The sequence below is a fragment of the Lathamus discolor genome, chromosome 5, assembly GCF_037157495.1.
Source record: "Lathamus discolor isolate bLatDis1 chromosome 5, bLatDis1.hap1, whole genome shotgun sequence".
Taxonomy (NCBI): Eukaryota; Metazoa; Chordata; class Aves; order Psittaciformes; family Psittacidae; genus Lathamus; species Lathamus discolor.
This window is the reverse complement of record NC_088888.1, coordinates 25,375,077-25,401,206: the sequence shown is the minus strand read 5'-3', so window position 1 is coordinate 25,401,206 and position 26,130 is coordinate 25,375,077. Positions and strand designations below refer to the sequence as shown.

Genomic DNA, 26,130 nt, shown 5'->3' with positions numbered 1-26,130 from the left:
AACTTTTCTCTGTCCTTTTTTTTCTTTCCGCTATTTTTTCACTGCTTTTAGCGCTTCAGCATGGAAGGGATCTCAAATGTCATACAGAATGGCTTCCGCCACACGTTTGGAAACTCAGGTGGAGAGAAACAGGTGCTGGGCTATCTTCTCTCTTTTCCTTACTCTTTGTCTGCACTTTTGGTAGGAGCTGAGATCTTGAAAATTGACAGTAGGTGAAGATAAATGCTGAGATGGGGAAAAAATAGGCCAAAAATGTTGGAATCTGTACTCTCCCTGCCTCAGGACTCTGAACAGCCTACAGTGTCTTTCTCTCCTCAACAGCTCAAGACAGTCAGGACTTGATATCCTGAGACATTAAAATAATAACACTTTATTCTTACCCCATACTAAAAGTCTGTTTTGGCATAATGCATGCTTCAAATATGTCACATGTCTGTAAAAATCTGACATCCAATCGAAGAATGTGTATCAGGTTAGTTAAATATAACATACCAGCCATTTCTTTTTTCTTCAAATGTTCAGAGCCAATATAGCTAAAAAACAGGGTAGCATCTGGAAAATGCATGGACTGTATTGCATGCCTTTTTTGGCCTTTAAAAGTTGTATGATGTTAAAAGCAGCCAAATGTGTGCAATGCATATTACAGATATAAAATACATAAGCCATAGGCAAGCTTGTGTCTTTTTACCAACTATTTAAATGTTGAAATATACAGCACAGAGACTCAACCTCAGTGGACATTACTGTAGATGTTACATATACCTACATAGCAAGATTCTTGTGACTTCTTCCAAAGTAATACTTAATTGTTTCAGAACTGGCGGGTGTATTTTATTAAATGCATTCTGTATTTTTGTCAAGAGTCAATGCTTATGCTATTTAGGCTTTTGGCACACATTACAAAGTAGTGTTATTTCACATTATTTAACACATACCCATTCATTATAGTTTATACAATTGTGTCAGAAGTGTGTTTAGAATATGGGTTTTTTTTTCCCCTGCTGAGAAGTCCATTGAGGCAATAAACTGCCTGGTATTATAGAAGTCATGTCTGATTAGGCTTTTGTCTGGAAGATGACTGGAGTGTCCCACAGAGGAGTTCAGGAGGTAAAACAAATCCTCTGAAGTAATTTCTGAATTATGAGATTAGAAATCATGGACTTGCCCTCTTTCTCAAGCAAGGTATGAGAGTTCATGAAGACATAGAATCATTTCAGTGCCCCACCACCCTCACAGTAAAAATAGCTGTTTACCCCCAGCTTTGGGGATCTTGAATACATGCACAGAGCTTACCTAACATTTTTTATCACTCTACAATATCTCAACACTTGTACAGTGATAGCTGTGCAGGGGTTTGGTTGTTGGGGTTTTTTTGTTTGTTTTTTTCTTGCAATTTTTACCATTTAAGAACATAGTACAACTGTTTACCTGTATCTTTAGCTATTTTAAAGGTCATGTATTGTCGTAAAGTGAACATATTTAGATATGCCAGCCCTTCTTACTTTTAATTAAAAAGTTTCTTTTATGTACATGTCTCTATTCAGATGTACCTTTTCTTCTGCCTCCTACCTTTCTTTATGTAAGTAGCATTATTGTATATTAAGAATAGCGCTAATTGGATAGCTCTTCCAGTCACTTTTTTGAGTTAGTTGTTTATTAATACTATTCATGTTGATCATATTTTCCCCCTGATTTATCTTATACTATATCCTTGTTAGGAGGGTTATGGTTGGTTGATTGGTTGGTTGGTTGGTTAGTTGGTTGGGGCCTTTTTTACCCTTCCTGTATCCTAAAGCCAGTCATGGAAATAACAAGAACTTTAGATGAAAAATAGGGAAGAATGGTAAGAAAGATGACAGCTTTTTTTTTTTTTTTTATTTAGTCCTGTAAATCCATTTTTCTACTGCATTTGTTTTTTATTGGGGATTTTTTTGTTTGTTTTTCGTCACATTAGGAAAGCCTTGTCCTGCTTTAACTGGTGATACCTACTTATTGCAGCAGATTGCAGTGTGAAAAAAAAACAAGGCATCAGATGCTCTGTTCCTTAGTGCTGCTCCCAGACTGTTCATTTAAGTAGGGTTTTTTTGGGGTGTATTATCATTATAAACTTCTACTCAAGTGTTTTCTGCTAGCAGGGAAGAGTTAGTTAACAATTTAAAGAAAAAACAAACAAAAACAAACAAACAAACAAAAAAAAAAACCCAAAAAACAGGCAATCTTTTGTATACCTGAAAAGGTAGAAGCTCCTACCTATAAAGTCACATCATAAACTTTATGACAAGTTTATACAGTCATTTTAGAACTCTGCTCAGTTTTTAATTTTAATGGTATTTACTACCTTTGCTATTTTCTGGGAAATATTTATCTGATAGTGAGTACTTTATAAAATTTTAGTCCTTGTGTGTGTGTGTGTGTGTGTGTGTGTGTGTGTGTGTGTGTGTGAGACATCAGTGAAAATTACTGGGAATTTTTCAGTGTTTAAGGAGCAACTTCCAGTGGGAATTCCCTGTTTTCATCTGATACTGCAGTTGGAAAACACCACCACCAACTGCATAAAAGCCATTGAAATATTTGTGGCTGTTTCTGTGATCATTTTTACAGAAGAAAATTCAGAATAGTCATCTTGGTGTCAATTTTGAGGCATATCAAATGCTTTTTATGAGTGATTAGAAATTGGAGTGGGAATAACTGCTTATTGTATTGTGAGATGTGCTGCAAAAATTTAGAGGTTACAGTAGACTTAGCACTCGTTCACATCAGTAAGCTGTATTTTAGTCATTTTCTCTTCCATAATATGTTATCTTTCACACAGCATTCAGGAAATGAGTTTTGATAGTGGTATTGTAGAGACTTACTGTTACAGCACCAAAGTATTGATAAGAAAGACAAGATGATTTCTGGAAACTAAGAAAAATCATTTTTTCAGATCTCTACCTTTTAGGAAAACAGGGAATATTGGTATTTGGTCCAGTGAAACATGTGCTAATAATTTATTGCCTGGGTGAAAAGTAGAATGCTACTTTAGTTCTGAAGGCTGAGATCTGATTTCTGAGTTAGAAGACCTACTTACATCTCTGGCATTTGCAGATTTGCAACACAGCCTTACACCTAGCTATTGATTCCAGCAATTTTAGTAAGAGTACAGTTTTCTCAGTGATACCTGTTAGTTGTGTCTGCTGGAAAAGAAATTTAAAATTGACTGTTTCCTAAGAGGCGTTGCATAGTTCCATCTTCTGTGCTAAGTGTCTCTGAGAAAATGCAAAAGGGAGAGAGAATGGTGCCCTGCGTTTGCATAAGGTCTTGGTGAGATGTCAGCACATTCTGTACAATAGGTTCCTTTAAGTGACACAGAACTGAATCTGTTTGACTGTTTGAGCCTGAAGTGTATGATCCTGCTCTGATCATGACAGTGGTTATAGCTGTGTTAGGCAACACTAAATCTCCTTCTCCAAAATGAAACACTTCACCAGAGTCTGAGTTAGACTTGACTTTTGCTGAAGTGTTGCTACTAGGTGAGAATGAGACCTTCTATATAACATGTTTTCTGATTGTTACATGACAAACCACACCCTGAGTTGAATGAGAGGTAGGGGGTTGCTTTGCCTTCTGCCTTGTAGTTAACCCAGAATAAAGTTCCTGTTAAATTCTTAAAAATGTAATTGAGGGAGATTTCAGGAAGCTTTTTCATTAGGGAAAATTCCAGCAATTTCAATACTTTTGATATGCTGACCTCTAAGAAGAAAATGTATTCATATAGGCTACAAAGTAAGACATCACCTAAATGTGATCTAGTTTTATTTTGTTTTATTCTCCCTGGAAAGAATTACTTTCTGATTTCTGATAAATATCACAGGATATTTATAGGGGAGTTTGTTTTGTTGTTTTATTGAAGATCAAGTTTGAAAATTGTTCATCTGCATTTACAGTATTATTTGAGGAGGTGTGACTTTAAATATATGAAGGACTTACAGAGGAAAATGGGGAGGATTTTGATATTGGTTTGCATATGCTCTGAGGAGGAAACCTAACCAAGAAGGCTTTTACTGTAAACAGCTCCAAATTTTAAGACTTTATTTTAGTGTTTGGCTGCATGACTTCTAAAGTGGTCATGTAATTAAAAAATAAAAACAGAAGTTGGCTCCTGTGATAAAAGCTTTAGTATGGGAAAGATAGTATCTTAATCTGTTGTGAAATGCGATCTTTTGAAAAGCTTTTATTTGTGGTTAGCAATGTCATTTACTCCAATTTTTGCAAAATAAAATGCAAGCAACATAAATTGCACAAAAGGACTGTCAAGTAACTCTGTTTTTCATTTGACAGTACTTAACAACAGTCATTCCTTATGAGAAGAAAAACGGACCCCCATCTGTTGAAGATCTTCAGACATTAACCAAAAGTGAGCATATGAAGTTCCCCCACTGATCCTTTCCTCTTCGTATTTCCAACTGTGGTTTGCTCAAAGCCAAATGAATCCACACAGTTATCTCTTTCCCCTTGCCTGTATGTATGTAAACTTGCATGTATGTAAACTTGCATATATGTAAAGTTGCACGATTTTTAACCGTGCATTTTGGCCAGTTTTTATTGGTTTTCTGAGCCTTCACGGTATGCTTGTTCTCTAGCTGTTCTCTGAAACCATGAAGGCTAGAAACTGGCACGTATCAGAAAGTTGGCACCCTTAGTTGGTAATTCATACTTATTCTGTGACAAATGGATATTTCATTTTATATTTACTGCAGAGAAGTTTTATCCTCTTGCCATATTGAAATTTAATGTGAAAATATTCTCAAAACTTCAATGCTAAGCAGAGATAGGTTAAAGCCTCCTGAAAACTTTTTATGTTGTTTGACAGTTTATTAACAAAATGTCTATACAAATGCACAGTAAAGAGTATTAACAGTGTTGCCTTCTGAGGGCTGGTTGGAACTTGATCCTGTGACTCAGTTGCAGATTTCTGGCTCACTCTGCTGCTGTTAAGGCAGACAGTAAAGCAGGTATCTGGGGTTATTGTTTTTTCTTTCAAAGCTATGTTTTATTCTCTACTTATGAACACTAGTGTCTGTTTTCAACATAAAAACTGAAATAAAACACTTGGTATATTTCCACTTCAGAGTCTCTCATGAGGAATTTAGTTTATTAAATACTGCTATTCAGTATAATTCTGTACTTCTGATTTTTTCAGTTGTGTCCAGAGCATTTTGTAAAGGATTGTCATTGGTTTTGTTTATGGAGTAACAGACAAACAGACAAAGTTTGTCAAGTTGAGCTAGTACAAATGCTTTTGTTCAGAAAAATGCGAGGGTGGACAATTTTGACTTGATACAAGTCACCAAAATGGCATTTTGGTATTGGTACAAGCTAATGCCAAATTCAATCATTCAATCATGTATTCAAGATTTATTGTTTTTTTAAGATACAGCATAATTTTTTTTTTTTTTTTCTTTTTTTTGCCTAAGAATTCCAGCCCTCCAGTAGTTGTTGGCACTTTTTCATTCTGGATGTGGTGACTTTCTTTTAGAGTTTTTTGTTTTGGTTTGTTTTTTTTTTTTTATAAGGAAGAAGTGTTTTTTGTTGGTATGACTGATGGCATTTTACTGTAATAATTAGCCATGTAAAATGGATCTATTGTATCCATCTACTGTGGAGTTCAGTGAGAATTACACAAGTGACAGGTGGAGGTATGATGTGTCTCATACTATCTTCTCATATTCCAGTTAAAAGTTTTCTTACTAATTTGGTAGTAATAGCCCTGTGAGTAGGCGAAACAAGTCCATGCTATTTCTTTTGAGAGTGTTGTCCTTAAGTTATGACTGATGTATTTTTTATATCTGATTTATATGTTTTTTTCATACTTTAGTCCTGCATGCCATGAAAGAGGATAGCGAGAAAGTGCCAAGCTTGTTAACAGACTATATTTTAAAGGGTAAGTATGTTTCTTAGCAGGGATTTTCTTATTCTAAAATAGCTTCCTGTACAAGGTATGTTTGAAGAGAGTAGTCCTGCAGCATTCATGAGTTATGTTGCCTTCCTGTCAAACACAGCTCTTGTTTATATTCTATTTTGTTCTAGGTTTCTGAGGATGTAGTTCATAAACAAAATGTGGTTATTTTGTTTGTGATAGTATCATATAGAAAAGTATAAGGTGTATATTCAAATAGCTGAAGGACATCAGCAGGAACAGAGGAGTCTGACTTACAAAATTAAACGGGTATAGTTAAAAACTGTACAGGTTTTTCCAAATTGGAATTCAAACCACCTATGGTAGTATTGCATTTGCTAGATGAAATGCTTATAGCTTCATTTTAAGTACTACCTTCTTATCAATAGTAAAAATTATTTATTTTATGTCTACTTGTTATACCTTCTTCACATTTTATTTAAAAGGTTTGTGTGTGAGTCAGTTGTTTTCCAGTCTTACACACTGATTGTATTAATAGAATGTCAAACACTGAAAATTACTGCTTGCTTTAGCTTTAAGGAGTTGTTCCAGGTAGTTTTCAGGTTGTTAAATTACTTTATAAATTTTTTTTCTTGTGACTTTATTTTTGCCTGGATCTTACTGATGCTTATGTTCTTACTTAATTTTTGGCATATAAATGGTACCATCTTCTTCAGTGTTTAAACTGAACTTTATTGTTTAGGCTAAGTATCAAACTCCCCAGATCTGAACAAATGGGCATACAGAAGGATGATGCATGCCTTATTTATTTCTTTATTTGCCTATTTATTTTCATTTGGTATCATGTTCTCCAAGTGTCACTGTTTTTTCAAATACAGCCATTTGACATAACTCCCTCTGTATGATTTTTAAAGGTTTTTGTGTTTCTAACCAGACTTCTGATGGCTCTCATGTCACAGAGATTTGAAAGTACTTTCAGGTTAAACTTGTAGATAAAATTTAGTGTGCTGTTGCTTCAGGAAAATCTGAATAGTGCCATGCAGTAGTCTAGAAGTTCCAACAAACTTCCTGCTGGAAGGGGCTCATTTTGAAGTTTTGTGTAGGGTTGCAAAACTGCCACATACAATAATGCAGAAATCCTTCCAGTTGATTCCTTTGATTTCTCCATTGTTTACTTACCCTTTCTGAAAATCCTTCTTAAATTACACTGATGTATTTGCTTATGATCTGAAGAGCCATTTAGGCTCAAGATCAAAGTTTTTTTTTTAATGACGATGGCACAAAACATCAGATTTGTGAAGCACAATCTTTGACCCAAGAGGATGAACTGTTGTCAATAATTATAGCTGCTTGCTCTTCATCATAATACATGTGGTAGAATTCTGAGAGTGTGACTGGAGTCAATAGTGCTCTTTACAATGTCTGCTCTTATTTTAGCTATCCAGAAAAGCTTTCAGATTACTAGGATACTGAGGAGAAACTGGCTGCCTAGGGAAATTGAGAAATCTACAGAGAAGGCTTATAAAAGTAGATTAGCTGAATGTATGACAGGATGATCTAGGAAGCTTGATACTGAGGTTCCCTCCTACTTCTGCCTCTGCAGGCTCATGAATTTAAAATCAAAAAGGATGTTCTACTAGGTAGATGCATCAATGAGCATCGTACATTAAATATGTTGGATCAAACAGGTTGTCATATACAAGCACTCTTGTCTCTAAATTGTAAAACACAAGTGATGGGAGCATGAAATCACTCACATCACTCATACTGAAATGAAAATGTTCTTCCCTCACAGCTACCATTTCATTACTGAACAAAACTAAGCCTTTCTTAATCTTTTGTGGGTCTGTTTGTGCAATGGCAAGTAGTGTACAAGCTAGTGAGCACAGAATTTTACTCTTCCTTTCAGTGTAGCTTTAACTAAGCTTCATATTGCTGTGTTTAGATTATGTTAAATATTTATAGCTTGGCTGACAGGGTTACATTGTAATGGAGATGTATCCCGTGCAACAGGCAAAGACTTCCAATAGTTTCTGAAGTTGTAATCCGTTTCTTATTTTCTGTCACTAAAACTTCTGGCCCAAAGCCTCAGTGAGGCTTCACACATGGCACAAAATACTCCCAGCCACCTGTCTGTTGTCTGGAAATTTATTTTTAAAGCCTCTTAAAGGGAGATTAGATCATTCTATATGATCACTTAAAGCAACTTCCATCTCAGCTTTTGTGCCTGAAATTCTAAGCTACTTCTTGCATTTCAAATAAAAGGAGAGACCTGCCTTTTGATGAGTCTGCTCTCTTCACTGGAATGATTAAAAATGCCCTGGCAAGGTGAAAATTATTATGAGGATTTAGGGGTTTGAATTTGTTTTCCAAAAGAAGCAGAAGGATAACAGCTTGTGGACTCAATAATAATAATCTGTATAGTATGGTGATAATTGTAGTAATATTATGTTTCTTTACTGTATGATGATCCAGCTATTGTCTTACACTGAGTGGATTCCATTACTTTATATTGAGCTTTAATCAAGAAATGAAATTTTGAAATGTGTGAAATATCATCAAAGATGTTTTATTAAAATCTGTTAACTTTTCCTTTGAGGATCAAGGCAGTAAATTATTATGTGACAATAGGATACGTGTAGCTTTATGGAAAATACAGTTAGTGTAGCATTTGTCAGCAGAAGTAGAACCCTCTTTCTAGCTCTGTATTCCATTGTACAGGGCAAAGGGACGGGGGAGGAAAGCTTACTTATATGTCCTTAACATTTTTTTTTAAAGCAGCACTGTCTTTTTATTCTGTGATATTTAAAAAATTAGAACATGCAGTCTTATGTGGGTGTTATGGATGTCTGCAGAATTGGTAATTAAAGTTGCCTAGACAGTGGTGATTACTGTTGAAAACTTAGTTTGTTTAGAAGCAAGAGCTGAAGGAAAAAATATCAGGGAAAAAAATTATTCTAATAATTGCCAAAGTATTGTTGGCATAATGTGATGAGACAAATGAAAGAACACAGTGAACCTGGAAAGATTAATGGAAGCAAAAGACTGAGTTAATTTAACAAGAAATCTTGCCAAATTCACTGGTGTTATCATAAAAACAAAAAGACTAAAATATTTTTTTTTATTTTATCTGAATTTCATAGTGGTTTGTTGAAGTGTCATCATCTTGAATACCTTGAACTAAATACCAAACTAATTCTGAAACTTGTGAAAGACTCAATTTGGATCATGTAGGAAATAATACTCAGACCCTTTCTGAGTGTGGTATCTGGTACTTGGTGCCTTCGTTTAATCATGATTGAGTAGATTTGTTTTGACAGGGCAATTTAGACACGAGCTGGGATGAAGTATGGGACTGGGACTCAAAGGAGAGTCCTGTAACCAGATTGCTATTGACCTTTTGTGTTAACATGGATCATTCTTGTGCCTGTTTTCATAGCCATCTTCTGAAATGCTGGAAATAGAAATCCTCAGAATATGAGGTGTGCAAACCCAGTATAAGAAAGAAGTGAAAAAGGCCAATGTGACTCTGCATTTCATGTTAGGGGGAAAAAAGCCCAAACCACCTCCATATGCATATCTGAACAGGATTATTAGCTTTGAAATTATTTCTAGTGCTTGCTTTTTTAAAGTATCCTCTTTTCCCAATTTCTACTGCCCTCTTGTGTCCCCCAAAACGTAAAAAATAGCATCATTTTGTCCTCATGCTTAAGTCATCTTTCCAGTGATCGTTTACCTCTCCCCTGGATCTATTCCATAGGGAGTACCTTGTCTCAGGGGTAAGTATCCCAAAGCCAGACAATGTACATACTCTATGCAGAGTCTTATACAATGCAGTAGCTTACTTTGTCTTGATCATGTTATTCTTGATGCAGCCTAAATTATTTTAAAAGGAACATTTTTCCTTTTGTGGGATTTTTGTTTCTTTTTACTTTTCAGTGAACATTTCCATACTGAAGTTAGTGATAGTGAAAGGGACTTAGTGATTTGCTTTTTTTTTTTTTTTTTGACAGGCTTGAGCGTCAGGGCAGTACCAAGCGCAAATACAAGCTGGGTGGAGAATGGATTGAGAGCAGCCCTGAGGACAAAAACTTGGGGGTGTTGATTGACCTACAAGAGGGGCCTACAAGAAATCTGGGAGGGACTTTTTACACATAGTGATAGGACAAGGGGGAATGGCTTTAAGCTGAAAGAGGGTCTATTTAGATTAGACATTAGGAAGAAATTCTTTACTGTGAAGGCGGTGAGACACTGGCTCAGGTTGCCCGGAGAAGCTGCGGCTGCTCCGTTCCTGGCAGTGTTGAAGGCCAGGTTGAATGGGGCTTTGAGCAGCCTGATCTAGTGAAAGGTGTCCCTGGCCATGGCAGGGGAGTTGGAACTAGATGATCTTTAAGATCCCTTCCAACCCAAACCACTCTTTGATTCTATCAATCTGAGTGCATGTGGACAGAGGAACAATATGGGGAGGACCTGCTGGTATGGAGTTCATAGCAAAGTTAAAGTAGAAGCTGAGGAAGGCATCATGGGAAGGAGAATTACCTAGTTTTACTGTTGTGAGGGTAAAGAAGAACATCTGAGGAGATCTGCTGGAAGCAAGGGCTTCTTAATTTAGCTACTTAGAGAACAAATCAGTCATAGAATAGTTAGGGTTGGAGAGTACCTTAAGATCATCTAGTTCCAAACCCCTGCCATGGGCAGGGATGCCTCACATTAGACCATGTCACCCAAGACTCTGTCTAAGCTTGCCTTGTTATATATGAAAGGCTTACCTATAGGTATACACAGAACAAAGATACTAGGGATAGGTTGTCTGTTACACATTATTTCAAGATTATTAGTTTTTACTTCCAGTTTTTACAAAATTTGAAGGTTTAACTTAATGTACAGGGATAGTTTTTGAATATAACATACTACCAGTATGATATACAAACTGAATAAATCATTCATCTTTACCCCTGCAAGTTTAGTTTTTTTACTTAATTGAAGAAAACACAGAAGTGTAAATAATTGTGATATTCTTAAAGCATAACTATTACAAATAACAATATAAGTATGTACTTACAGCTGAAATAAATGCCTTTGAAATCAGATGTGTCCTTACAGTAAACTGTTCTAAGATGTATATATTGCCCACCTTTATGTTCCTTTCTGATTGTCCTGAAATAGTAATTGTGACATAAGTACAGTACAAAAAACAATATTCATTACTACTGAGTAGAACGCATGAAATATGTCTAATACTACTTTTAGGCTTTTTTTCTGACTGTGGATGTCATGAAAGCAGAATAATTTTCCATCTTTAAGTTTGTTTTGCTATTTCATACCTGATCTTTCAGGCTTCTAGTAAAGGCTTAAAAAAAAAACCCAACTGTTTCTTTTTTTTTTTTCTTTTTTTTTTTTTTTTTAATAAAGCAAGAATTTACACCTTGTTCTATTTTTAAATTATGCAGGTATTTCAGATCACAAGACCATTTTCTTGCCTTTGAAGTTTTTGTTTGATTGTTAGACCTGACTTCTTTATTTGCTTTTGTGTTGTGCTAGCATGGGTTTGAAAGCTGGATTGCTCTGAGGTTTGTGTCTTACATGTGAAACAAGAATGAGAAACACATGAAGGACATGTCTTATTTTCCCACTGTGTGATTCAAGTACAGGTACCAGAATTGGAAAGTAGAGTTAGAATCTCAAACTGTCAGTGCATATTTTTAAGGTATAACTGTATACATCACCTGTTTATTTAATGTTCTGTTTTCTAATAAAACACCTCAAAAAGCACTGTTTAAGACATGACCTTTAGACAACTCATTTCTGGATTATGTTAGTTAAAGATAGTGGGTTGTGTCACTTAATTATCTTTTGAGAAGAGGTTGACATACTAATTGCCAGTTTCAACTAATGTCTAGATTTTACAGTGTTACTAATAGGGTAGAATTCAACATCTAAGTATTTTAGTATGTATATTATATTTTTATACAGACTAACTTCACTGGTGTTTATCAAGATGTATTTGTGGTTCTTTTGCAGTTCTGTGTCCTACGTGAAGAGGCCTGTCTTTCAAATTAATCATTCTCCTTCCTGGATGAGAAGCTTTCCATATATATAACTCATAGTGTTTTTTCATTTGGCACTATACCTAAACCATTATGCATTTACCTCCTCTGTGTGTGTGTGGATTTTCTGATCCTACAGTAAGTCTTCTGGTCATGACAACTCATCCATTTTAACTTAATAGTGCAATGAACTGGAGCACGGAACAAACATTGTACAGTTTTACTTGCACTGTTCTGGCTTTTTAAAGTCTATTTTTACATTGTATAGCATGTAGTAAATCCTCCTGCACATTTAATTGTTGGAAGGAAACGTAAACTCTGAATAGTGTAAATAAAATAAGCATAGTTTTAAGGAATCCATATTTAAAAGCATCCTTTGTTCCTATAGCAAAGATGGAAAAAGGATCATAGCTGGGCTTGGACTAAAAGATTCGAGCGAGTTCACCAGGAAGCACTCCAGAACAGTGCTGGTGGAAGTCAGCATTCAACACTTCTTTTAAAATGGTAACTTTGAGCTGTACAACAGTATTGTTCATACAGTGGACAAATCCAGATTCCTTGATGGTTTGGTATAAGTAATTGTTGTGTTACCTATCCTTGTTATTTAATACAAACATCCAAATAATGTAATATCTCATATTTGTTTTTAATTATTAATCTTCATGTGGCTTAGGTATTCTCCCATGTTGCTGCTGTAATTTTACTGTTTTTAATAAGTGTTTGATTTAATGAAAATGCTTCAATATATAAACATTTTAAAATGCTGTATCTTTTTAAAAATACCTGTACAGTTTAAAAAACTTGCACCTGGGTTCCAAGTTAGTATTATACCGAGACATTCATTGTTGTGTATCTCTGAATTTTACTACAAATGTCTCTTGTAAATTGTATGCACTGTCTCCTCTGTGATGATGTATCTGCATTCAAGCAGATGCAAATGTATTTTATGAATGCTGTAGAAGAAACATACCCCATAATCTCAACATCAAATACTTGTCACAAATAATTTTGCTAATATTAAAGACCAGATTGAAATGTAAGGAGTGCTAATAAAAATAAAAGAACTATTTTCTAGGTTGAATTGCTATTGATTCTACACACAGATTTATATACTGTCTATGTGAAAGCACTAGAAGATAAGGTTCTAAAGAGACATGTATGTCTTCGAACAGTTTTTTCCATTTAAAGTCTTCTTTTTGTTAGTTTAAGAGAAATTTGCTTCTGAATACCTTACCCAATTTTATCATTGTCACCAAATGCTCATTTAGATCAGTAAAACACATTCAGTTTGAAAACAGCTCTCATAATGCTTTCTCTTTTCTAAAGGCCTCAATATTTTTGTCTTTTGTGCCTTTTCAGTCATTAAGGTTTTCATCTTGAGATTCTTTCCTCTTTCCTGTCCCTCACTTGACCACCGATGGGTACTTCCCTGCCTGCTCAGGAATAAATAGATCCTCTGCATAAGTGTATCATATGTAAGGAAGTTGATGGTGGTTTTGTTGCTTTATTCTTTGCTTTATTCATTTGTGGTTTCTCTAACAAGAATAGGCTGCCATTTATTACTTTAGCTGATTTATGAACTCATTGTGGCATGCTTTTTGTATAGAAATGCTTGAGGTTGACGAGTGATGCCTGGAAATTGGAAAAGGGGATGACCCTGTTCCTCTTACTTTTTTTTCAACAAGGTGCACATGCTGTGAAACACACCATGTCTTCCAATGAGATCTATTCAGAGATGTTTCAATCTACTTTTGAGGCTTGAGGTGACAAGTTGGAACAAAACGATGACAATTAAGAGAAGAACTAAAAAAATGACAGTTGTAGCAAATCTTGGATGACTTGAAGTCATAAAATGCTAAAAGTAGTAAAACTTGAAAGAAAACCCAGCACTAAAGACCAGAAACAGCTTTAGTGATCTAAGCATCTGGTTAGGTATATCATGCCCCTCATCAAGTTAAAACAAGGTATCATTATTATTATTACCTGTTTGCCTTGTATGTAAATCCTGGCAATAAACAACAGTTGCCAAAGGTGGCAAGTATTATATGTGTACCTATATATGTACATTAAAAAATAAATCTCAAAACATTTGAATAAAAAGAACCATGCAAGTAGCTTTTCTGTTAAGTTTATGTACTTCATATTCTCTATTATGCATCCTTTTTCCAGGTGCATTATTGAATCTTGTGTTCTTTCAGGGAGCTGAATTTCATTATTATTTTTAGGTTTAGCAAGTGATAGCTGTAAATGACAGCCCAAGAACAGCTGCTGAAAAATACCCTGGAAGCAATTTGGTAAAAATGCATTTTTACCAAAATCCATTCCATTTTTAATACAAAGAGTCCTGGGAGCAAAGTCACCTTAAAATAATTGAATTTTAAGTAATTTAAATTGATACAAATAACTTTAATAGCCCTTTTTTGTTTGTTGGTTTTTTTTTTTGTTTGTTTGTTTGATTGATTATTTTGGCGGGTTTTTCTTTTTTGGTGGTTTTGGTTTTGTTTTGTTGGGTTGTTTGGGTTTTTTTCGGGGCGGGTGGGTGGGCAGGGGTTGTGTTTTCTTTAATCAAACCTTTTTTTCTGGGTTTCAGCTGTTTCATTTATGTAAGCTTGCTCACTTGCTGGCTAGAGTTATATTTTGAGTCGGGGACTGCCTGGAAGTCTGACTGAATTATGGTTAGAAAGGAAACTCGAAAACAATGTCAGTTCCCTTCTGGTGAAAGCTATTGATTTAGCTGGACTCCCAGCTGGTGTAGGTAATTGGTGATAAAGAGCATGTGCTGTTGACTGCACTGTGTAATTGTTGCCTTTAACTTGGAGTAGTGGTTTTATTGCAGCAGTTCACATCATTGTTGCTTCCAGACTGGAAATTACCTTGATATTCTTTCTGTATGCATGTCACTTGGAAACAGCAGCTAGCCCAGAAATGGTGCTCTGTGTGCTCAGCAACAGCGTGGTAATCAAGTGTGCATCTCTGCACGGCATGGGTCACAGCAGCCGTCTCCTCACTTCCAAGGGGACAGCTTAAGCTACAGGTTTCAGCTCCTGCAGCTGCAGCAGTCCAGAGCCTGTGTAGCAGGAAGCCTGCTTCTCCAGCAGTGGAGGTCAGCAGCTTGATTCACTTAAACCGTCATCTACCCAGTTCAGTTGGGAAAGGCCTAGAAGCAAAGTGTTCTAGTGAAGCATTTTCAGCTCAAATGCACCCAAGCTGGAACTTTCTGACTTGGGTCATTGTTCTGCAGTGTATCTTTCTTTTGGGCAATGCGGCTGTATTGTAGCAGTAATAGAATCTATGTGGGTGTCGACCTATTTTCTGATTCAAAGATCAATCCTAATTTTTAAGACTTCTCATGAAATTCCAAGTTATCCTTTTATACAGAGTCACTCCAGAAAAACAATTTCTTATCACTGAAGAATTAGAAGGAATGTCTTCTTTTTTTAAGTGCTTAATCCTAGCTGGTGAAATTAAGTGTCTTGTTCCCTTGCTCGCGTTCTTTTGATTAGGACCTAACTCAGGACTTCCTGCCTTTTTTGTTCAATACATTTAATTCTTCAGTTTTGATCAATACACTCAATATTGATCAGTGATTGCTGTCTGGATTATCTGCTGTATGTCCAGTCTTAACAATAATTGTTGAAGAAACCGTATGAACTTGGAGAACTAGTTACTTAATTTTGGTACTGCATTTTCTTTTTCTATTCTTTATAATCTGTCAAAGTTGAATAGAAGCCTCTCTTTGCACTGAATGCTAATTTAAACAGAGGTAATAATTTTGTTGTTCATTTTCCAGCCTGTTTTTGTGTTTGGGCTTTATGTTAACCTTATGAAATACTAATTTTCTGTAGTGTTGCATGCAAATTTATGAATTCAAATGCATGTTTCTTGGAAAAAACATGTTATAATTTAGGCTTAATGCCTAGGTTGAAAAACTCAGCGAGAAAGGTGACATGTTTGGGTTTTCTTGATCAGGAAAATGTTTGGAGAAGGCCCCAGTTTTTTCAGAGCTATGGAAAGCAAATTCTGATCCTACATGTTTCTGTCAGGATGCAACCCAACACAGTTCTAGGGCTTGATGGTATTCAGGGGTCTGACCAAAGAAAGCAATTTGGATTTTCCCACTGACTGCATTTTTGGCCTTCAGGAATATTATATTGCCCAGCTCAAGCAGGCTGGTGTGCAGGAATTCTTTCCAGTGGGATGGTAGTGTTGCTGTTGAAAGGTCAGTTCATTTTTATCTGTAGACAAATCACTGACTGCTCCCAGGAATGTTTCTCCTTCCACTTGTATTGCCTTTGCAGGAAAACTAGTTGTGCGAAATAAATCCTATGTAGATCATGCTGCTTATCCGAGTATTTGGAATCTGCAGTTGGAAGATGCCTCGATTAGCAGGGAACTGCCCCAAAACACCTTGCAGTTATTTCATCATGAAAAATTATCTCCACAGTATTGCCTGCATTCACCTCTTTCCAACCTTCATTGGAGGCTGGAAATTGTCCTTGAGATGAACTTGGAAAAGAGAAATGCAGAACCACTGTCACTTTCAGCTCCAGAATAAGTTGAGATTGTCTGCTAGTGGTAGCATGGAAATAGTTGAGAGCTGCTTCCTTCTGTGTGCATCTGTCATTGATGCAGGGAGGTAACCGTCATATCAGACTGACTAAATCTCATTCTCAGCAGAAATGCTGAGCTTTTGCCTGAAACTGAGCAATTGCTTCCTCTAAATGTATATTTGAGATCATAAAAGACTGAGCCCCCTTAGAAGGCTCCGCTTTGCACTCACTGCAGTGAGCAATCCCCCCTGTGAACACTGTGGACACAGAAGCACAATGTGGTACTGCAGGTGCCTGTTACACTGAACAGCACACAAGTGATTGCATCAGTACTTGGTGTTGAAGGAGGGTCTTGTAGAACCACTACACCTCACTGTCGTGACAGCTTAATTAGGATAGTGCCCTTGCCATCCTCAAGATCTCTACGGGGTATTTCAACCATGAGGGATGGACAGGGAGATCTTTCTTCCTGTTTCTGCAGACACTGCTTCTTCAGTGCCTCATTAAGTTTTTGTACTGCTCTGAACTGATTTAAGAAGTTGAAGTTAAGCATGACTTTGCTGGCTTAGAACGGTAAGTGTTGAGACTTGGGGGAAAGATTTGAGTAAAATCCTATAGTCTTCAGGGCAATTTGAAGAGACCTATATCTCATAATGTAGGTTTGGGTTAGCATGGGTTAGATTGGATTTTGTATGTTCGTGTACCCTTTGACATAGGCTGATAGTGACATTTTCTTTTTAAATACTGATCAACATGGCTGCCTACAGGCAATTCTGCACTCTTATAAATTGCTCCCAGCACAAATTTCACCTATGTAGCCAGAATTTTTTTCAAAGCTCGAAGCTTTTAAAAGCTTATTTACATAAACAAGTGTCTGAAGAACACAGAATGGATTTCAATGGATTTCATTAGTAGTATCCCTAAACAATTCACAAGCATGTTTCAGTAGCTAGAGCAGTTCTGGGAATGTGAGCTGAGGACACACCATGCAGACCATATCCCTAGCATTCTCTTGTAGAAACTATTCCCTAGAACTGAGAAACAGCTTCTTCTCACAGCTGAAAGCAGTCACAGAGCTGAGCCACCAGAAGGTGTTGGCACATCAGGAGATGGCTGTATTCTTTACCCCTGTGGAAGCTGCTCAGGAGCACATAGAGATCAGCTGCAGATGGATGGACCTCAGAAGGTAAGAACAGATAATGTTGCAGGGCAGGGCTGGCTGGCTGGCTGTGTTGGGCTGCTAGCATGGAGAAGCACTGTCAGAGCCAGGGGCAGCCACTGATGCGGAGGGTGTGAGGCTGAAACGCAGTCTGGCTGCTGCAGGCTGAGTACTGAGCCCAAAAGAAGAGAAGGGGCTGTTGAGGAGTGGGTGAAAGAGGGCAGGTTGTCAGTGCATGATTTGGTAAGAGAGAGTGTACTGGGAGACTTAAAGCCCCATTTTGCTGGTGTGAGCTGGCTTGTTTGTTGAGGCTGTTTTAGTTATCAAATATAGCTGGGTATTAGAGGGACTCTGTTTTTCTGCTTGCTCCATCATCATGTGCTAAGGGGAAAACAAAACTGGGCTGCATGTGCATCTGTGTGGCACTGTCCTGCTGGGGTCTGTAATGGCTTCTCATCATCTTTGAACAGACTTCACAGTTCAGAGATTATGCACATCCTATCAGCCTTCCTAGTGTCTACCAGTCCTTTAGGTTTAATGATCTAACTGAATGGCTATTCTATTATGGTCTGGGGCTGCACAGGTGAAATTAGCAAGGCGTAAGTGATGTTTATTCTGCTGTGAATTGTACCTCATATATCTGCAGGATGGGAGAGACTCTGTCCTCTTTAAACTGAGCATTCACAACATGGCATCAAAGGCAGTACTGGTACAGGTAACCATGGTGATTGAGACTTGTACCTGGTGGTGTCTAAGGGCCTGTATTACCGAACAGTGTGAGTCTGCCTAGTTGCAGGATGTATAGGGGTCCTGCAAAGACTGCTAAATAATGTTGTGAATCTTCCAGCTTGCTGCTTCATGGCTTCTTCAGCAAGTGGATGTAATTTTGCTGTGATGGACACGAGTGTGGAGTGTGTTGCTAGAGTAGACTGTGGGTGCAAAGCCTTCTGGGGTGCGCTCTGTTCCAGGGCCTGTTCCAAGGACACCACAGTCTGTTATAGGACACAGCAGCAGAGGGCTCACATTATTTGAGCCATCTGATGTTTTTTCCCATTGAGAGCACCAGCGGAGTTATCGTCAGAAATAGGGATATCTTTGTATTTATGTGCATTCTGGAACCAGCAGTCTTATATGGTTAGCGTTAGAGATGGTTAGGATTAGCATCCTTTCTGGAGTTAAACTACTGGATGCTGCAATACCTCTCCATTTAAAAGGTGGACATGAGCCTCTCCTGATCTGATCCTTATTTTCTGCTAGAATCTCAGTAATGGTCCATGGCTTTCTAATATCTGAAGATTGCCGTTTACAGGCGACAAGTTTTCCTTCTATGGCATTTAAGAATAATATGAGTTAGTAAGAGTTCTTTCTAAAATTACATGTTTAAAGTATTTTCCCTCCGGCAAACGTCAGTCTGAAATTCATGTGCCTGCCACAGGATGGCAGCAATCGGTCACCTTTGGAGCATCCTCTTTCGGATCGAGAATTATATCTCAAGATGAAGTCCAAAGCTAAGCTATCCACACGACATCACTCTGTGAAGATGATATGACAAACACGGAAAAGCCTTTGTGTATTCTTATTCATTATTAATGAAAAACATGTTTTACAAAGTCTATTACAGTATGGTAATTTGGCTAAGCTACAAAAGGGGATAAACTCTGAATACCTTATCATATAGTAATTTATATGGGAGTTCAATCTTTGGGGAATTAAATACTGAGGGTGCAGTATGTAATCTATTTTTAGTGCTCCCCAGTGAGTACATGTTTAACTCTTAATAAAATCTGAGGGGTTTCAACCTTTAGGCTTGGGTTTCCAGTGCTATCTAGTTATCTAAACAGTCCATCACTGCAATGTGGTGGGGTTACTGCAGTGTGATGCATGGCTGTGATATACCTTCAGGTTACCTGGAATTCAGTGCCTGGAGCCAGTTATTAGCACTTTAATGTTTATGTATGATTACTTACAGCTAGTTTGCAGTCATCTCATCTGAAACAATAAACCATTTTTATATCCAGGCTTCTTCTAAGTCACTTGTTGTGGTCCCTGGTTGGTTCTGTGGTCACTGTCATCAGCTGTGATTGGTGACCTGCCTCAGCACTGACTGGTAAAAGCAGTAAGATGCTATGTGAAAACTGAAGGGGATTTAAAGCCTTTACTTTGTAAAGGATCTTGTGAAATGAAATTGTTCTTTGAAAGTTCCACTTTGGGAAAGCTGAGCATTTTTGTTAGAAACTGCAGTTTTAAAAATCAGAAAGTGCAGGGATAAAGCAGGATCTGTAGGCAGTGAGCTCTCTCCCAGTCCTGCTGCCTCCAGCCAGGGACCTGTATCTCCATCTCCACTACTGCAGATATGTGCACCAGTGCTGGAGTGCATGGCCAGGCTCTCTTCTTCCCAGGGCTAATAAGGTTTACAAATATGAGTCTCTGGAATTGGGACAGTGCTGCTGAAGAGATGTTTCAGCAGCTCACAGAACCACTGGGGTAAACAGCCAGAGCTTCACTCTCTCTTCTTACCAGCTTGGGTGTCTGTGCTGTGGATCACAGGTTAACTCAGTCTCTTCTATCTTGTGGTCAGGGTGTGTGTTCATAAGTTCCCTCTTTTGCTTTTTCTTTTTCCTTTTCAAGTTGGAATACTTGTCAGGTGCCTCATGTGCAGCCCCTCTGTATGGACTCAGAAAGGCAGGACATCAGGTTAGATACAAGGAAAAAGTTCTTTACCATGAGGTTGGTGTGGCACTGGAACAGGTTTACCAAAGAAGCAGTAAATGCTCCATCCATGGCAGTGTTCAAGGCTGGTGAGGTGTCTCTGCTCATGGCAGGGGGGTTGGAACTGCATGATCATAAGGTCCTTTCCAACCCAAACCACTCTATTATTCTCTGTTGGGAGGCTGGAGCATACAGCATGCGCAGGGGCATGCCAGAAGTGAGGCAGGCACAGCTGAGAACTGTACAGTGAGAGAAGTGCCCTCAGGAGAGAAGGAGGTTACCTGATGCCTAGGGAGCACCACAGATGATCAACTCTCCCAAGAGGGCATAATACTAGGGGTGAGGCAGTCAGTGTGTTGACTGATGTGAAAGGAGATGTGAGGAAGGCAAGTGGCAGAGAGAAAGCCCTGGACTGCAGAAGAGCAGAAGTGGGCTCCTTCAGGCAGCTCATAGCTGGGGTGCTCAGCTTCCTAAAGACAGAGCTAGGAAAACACAACAGTAATATAAAAGGGAATCTCAGCCCCAGAATGAGCAAAAAATGGTGTTATGAATTTCAAATTGTCTTGCTAAAATAATCAGCTTGTATGACTCAGTGTGGAGAGCCTAGTACTAGACAAGATGTGAGACTCTCAAAGCTGTTAATAGCTCTGGCAGGTAGACTTTCCTGGCTGCCTCTGCTAGCCCACATAGCGATGTATTAATTGCTGTTCTAGAGCAGTCTACCTAAAATATGTTTGGTTTTGTCCATTCTTTTCCCTGCACAGATGATGTGTGCTGAGTGTCTTTGCCCAGCTGTTTGATGTCATGTCCCTTTGGAGTCTGAGAAGTTGTTTTCAGTATTGGAACGAAAATATCCTGAGACAGTGTAATACTGGGATGACACATTTTTATATCACAGAGGTGGATAATCTGAGGCTGTGCCAGGAATAGTACTGAGAGAAGCAGCACTTCTGCTCCTCTTTGAGGCAGAACCCCTTTTCCCATGGCGTGGGAGGCAGAATAGTTCCCAGCACCGGCTGCATATGATGGGCACATCTCCAGTGAGAGAAAGCATACTCTCTGGGGACTGGTGTGCAGGTGCTTGGCATCAGAAAACAAAACTACGTGTGGAAAGCCCTGGCAGAGGTAGAAAAGGAACAACCCAGATCTACCATTATTGACGGTGTCAGACCAGAGGCAGGATCAAGGACCTATTTAACAAAACGTGCCTCCTGCTTATCCCTGAGATTTTAGCAAGTGTACATAAGGAGAGGGAACAATTGAGCCGTTGGCAAGATCTTTATGATCTCGTATGGGACACAGATTTAGATTATAGATTTAAAGATTTAGGAGGATAATTCTGAATTAGATGTGTTCAGCCAGAGCTCTCCACTTGTCATTCCTGAAGCACCCATGCAGGCTCCTGAGCCGTGTACGGCTACACAGGGTCAGTGTCAAGAAAGCACCTGAAAGATGGTTTCCCCCTGCTGTTCACACAGGTCAGGAGATTTTCATTCTCGTCCAACAGCTTGTTGCAGTCTTTTTATTCATCTATTCTCACTCTCCTGCTGGCAGCAGCTTTTTCTTCACAGAAATCCCAAACAGTGAAAAATCCAGTGTTTCTGCACAGCCACCTCAGCTGCTGTGCTGTGAATTATTTGCCTGGCTGTTTTGCTGTGGTGAGAGAAGGAACCTCTTAGAGAACAGAGGCACCCCCTTCTGTCTATGACCAATTGCTATCATTTTTGTGAGTTTGTTGCTTGGAATTACCTGGATGTCTTTCAGTGTGACTTTATCTTGCCCCGAATGGAAGGGAATGTTCAGTAGTAGTGCTGCCAGTATATGTAGCTCTACCACTCCCCATAGTTCGAAGATCAGTTTTGTAGCCTTTTAAAGAAAACTCTCAATGGCCTTGAGCTTTTCAGTTCTCCTTCTCCTTTCAATCAAAGTATGATTGAAAACATTATGAGAAAGAAAATACATGTGATCTCTGGCCCAGTATCAGGAGAGATCCCTGCACCCACAGGTGCAAACAAGGCTCAGATCGCTTGGCTGATGGGTGACCACCCCCTGAGCTTGGCAGGGACCTGCTGGGTTTGCCTGGGCAAATAAAACATCCTTTGTGGAAAGTGTTGGCACCCTAATGGTGAAAAGTGCTGTTCAGATTTTAGGCTTTATTTTTCTAATTTTAATTGGTAAAGTGACCCAAGGGCTGGCAGGCAGCATTTTGAAAGCTCATTTTTTGCTTGTCTATGAACAGTGATTGTCTCTGTTCCCTCTCAGCAGATGCAGTCCTGCCTGACCTGCTCAAAGGACTGTGAGTCAAAATGGGCAACGTGGTGTAATGCCTTACTCCTTGGCCATGTTGTCAAGCTGCACAGTTTTGATGTAACGCCTTACCTCTTCTGACCTCTCTTGGTAGTGTGTGCTTTTGCCCAAAGAAGCAGCCCATTTACTTATACACAAAGAAAACGGTTCTGAAAGGCCAATACTGCTCCTCTTGAAGTGATGGAGATCTTTGCCATTTATTTGCAAGATTAGAGGCTTATATTTTTCAGGTAAGTCACTCTGAATTCCTTACTGGAGTTGTTTGTTCCTGTTTCTTCTCTGAGAAGTCCATCCTTTTTCTAAAGTGCTCTCAGAGCAGAGTCCCAACAAAAGTACTGGTGTTTTAAAGCATCCAAGGGAAAGAAGAGACATTGTTTTCTCTTCTGGAGAGCTTGTGTTGTGCTAGCTTTTTTTCTCTTGTAGGAATGCTACATTCAGTCACATGGAAAAGCTGTTTGTAGACGCATGTGGCTCTTCAGTGGAAGATAACTATTACCTTTACATTGTTGTCAGCCTTTTGATCCGAAGTTGCACTGTCAATATAATTTTGTTAAGTAGATCAATTAAGAAATGTAAAATTTGTAAAAAATGTGAAATTTAAAACAAAAAAATATTTTTGTCTTTAGATGTGTCTTGCACCAATGCTTACCATGAGGAAGGCTGGCATCTATAGCCTTTCTGTGTACCACTAAGGCATCTTGAAGACTGCTGAGGTGATGGTCCTCTGTAGAACTGTTGAACCCAAGCTTGTGGTGAAGACACAGACAGATGCCACTATTGCCTTTTCTAAGTGTCCTTTTAACAGAAGAGGTTGGAAGGCATATTAGTAACTTTCACTTGGCATTATTAAAGACTGAGAAAGCTTTTCCTGAAATCTTTTGTTATCCATATTTTTAAAACTGCTTCTCAGGCGGCTGGGACTAGCACATAGTTTCAGATTTGCTAGGGAGAAGCAGGCTGATAGAGTGATACATAAAGTGATGGCACACATGATTTTTCTTTAGGAAGTTATGCTGAAATGAATTTCAGCATCAGAAAACCCAGACAACTGAAAGAATCGACCTTATGTTTTTGTAGAAGTCCTGGGGTTTGAATGGCAGAAAAAAAGGAAAAAGAGCATTTTAGCTTTTTTAAATCCTTACAGAAGAGGTTGTACAGAGAATCAGCCTTTCCTTACTCACAAAAGGCTCAGGAAGAGAGAGTGGGCTGGGCAGTGGTGATGTGAGGTAAATACAGGCTGAAGTGCTACAATACAGACGTCTGCCTCAGTGCTCTTATCATCCCAACATCACCCCCACTCTTTGGAAAACATGTATGGATGTATGCACAGTTTATCTGTCTTTCAGGTAAAATCTGGAGCTCTTGTATTGCAAATTCAAGAGGCTGCTCACTGGAGGTGTTGGGGGTGAAGCATGGCTGGTGGTGGTGATGGGGCTCAGGTGTTAGTGGAGCAGAAGTGCTGCCTCTCCTCCTTTGTTCTGAAATCAAAAGCTGGTTGTGTTTTATCTATAGGTTAACCTATGATGTATCTGTAGTGCTAAGCAGAGGTCTGAACTCTAGCATTCATTTGACAGAGCCGACTGGCATTACAAAATACACAGAGATTGTGATATTTTTCACTTTCTTTCACCAGTCTTGTTGCAAATAAACATTGTTCTTGTCTTTGGTAAATGAAAGTTCAATGGGGTCAAAGCTTCTGTAAAATCCCACTGCTTACATGGATGTGCAAGTCCTTCTTCTCTAATAGAATGAGTATACTTTAATTTCCTTTAGAAGTATTGTATATACAGTATATTGGCAGAAATATGTCTGCTATAAATGCCAACTTAAATTCTCAGCCAGAACGGAGTCCCTGCACAAAACATTTGTATTCTATCAGAACAATGCTTCCGTTGAAACCATTCGTGTGAGGAAAAGATATCTGCGACAAAACTCACGGTTTTTTTTACATGACCCAGATACTTGGGATTTAAACAGAATTCCTTTGGCAGTCACACAAAAGAGCCAGTAGGTACCTAGTACTAAACCAAACCTCAGTTTGCTTTTCCAGGAATTGCACTCCTGATTTCTTCCCCACATTTGGAAGAGAAACTGAAGTAGCTTGTCCAAAAGTAGTGGTTCCACTAACTCTCCAGAATGTGGATGTTAAACTTATATTCATATATCCTGTTCAAGAAGGGACCTTTATCATTGTGTAAGTACGAGTACAATATCTGGGTCTTCACTAATATGTTTTTGATGTACGGAAAAGTGCTATCCTGAAGTAAACTAAGTCATGTAATAGGAAGGAGTTTTCTATTTTCCTCTTTGGAGCTTAAACATAGTGGCTTGTGAGTGCTGTTATTTTAATGTAGGAATCAAAACCTGGCATAGGAGAAACATCAAATGGCAGTATTTGATGGTAAGGAACAGTGTGTAGGAGGCAAGAAGTATCTAATTCTCAATAAAACTTTATACTCCTGACTTAATTATGTACCGTTATGTACCTTGCAAGTAATTCTATGGCTGCTTATAACTGTTTTCAAGTGATCTGATAATACATTAGATGCTTTCCAAGCTCTAATCTCTTTTGGGGGAGTGACATTCTTGGTACTCTGGAAATGCCCATTAGTCCTCTTTGGTCATGGGATGTGCAGGAACATTAACTAGATATCAGAAGAAAAAGCATTTTTTCCTTTTGGCATCCTGAGAGGATGCATTTTCTCTGATTTTCAGCAGAAAACCAGTCAGTGTATCACAGGAAGCCCAGAAACAGTAAGAGCAGAAGAAACCAGCATGTATAGGATTGTCTAGAATGTTTGCTATAGCAGTTTCCTAGGCTGGTCATTGGTCTGAGAAAATTCTGTTATCTGCTCCCACACCTGCTGAACCTTAGCAGTCTTCAATATCTTATTAAAGACTTCATAGGAACCTATGGTACATAGTTTATAATAGCAGCTGGCACCTGGAAACAATTATGTGGATTTAGCTGATGGAAGAATAATACCACGTTAAGATTATTCATGTTTTCAATTATTTCCTCCTCCTGTGGTGTAGCCTCTTAATCCAGGATTAAATTCTAATTGTGGCTAAATCCTTGGAAAGCTCATTGATTTGAATGGAAGTTTTAGGAAGCCAGCATATCTGAGATTTGAAGGGGAAGTTGAAGGGTGTGAATCTTACTACCTTGTAACTTCTGAATGTTTTGTGCAAGGCAAGCACGAATCAAATAAAAGGAATTAAGGGAGAATCCTTGAAAGCTCAGTTTTCAGAGAAGGTGGCAAAGGCCACCTTGAAAAAGCACAGTGAAAGCACAGTGCCTTGGGGTTTGCTCTCATTTATGCTGCCTGCACACAATCCCGTAGGAACAGGTAAAGATACAAGTCTGTGTTGTTTTGCTAGTTTGGATGTTGGAGCTAAGCATGGAAAGCAAAAGCATCATCAACAAAGAAACCGACACTTTTTTCAAAGTGGCCAGAA

General features: G+C 38.3%; 1 protein-coding gene across 3 annotated transcripts in view; it reads left to right on the top strand.

The window, feature by feature from the left end:
- Positions 1-14,060, top strand: part of FEZ2 (fasciculation and elongation protein zeta 2) — a 29,930-nt gene extending 15,870 nt beyond the window's left edge. The window contains exons 6-9 of one of the 3 annotated variants that reach the window (XM_065680089.1): positions 52-132; positions 4,321-4,396; positions 5,858-5,923; positions 11,921-14,060. In XM_065680089.1, the coding sequence (XP_065536161.1) occupies positions 52-132; positions 4,321-4,396; positions 5,858-5,923; positions 11,921-11,937 (240 nt within the window). In that variant the 3' untranslated portion in view covers positions 11,938-14,060. The other 2 variants (XM_065680088.1, XM_065680090.1) reach the window with 2 other exon arrangements.
- Positions 14,061-26,130: the final 12,070 nt, after the last annotated feature.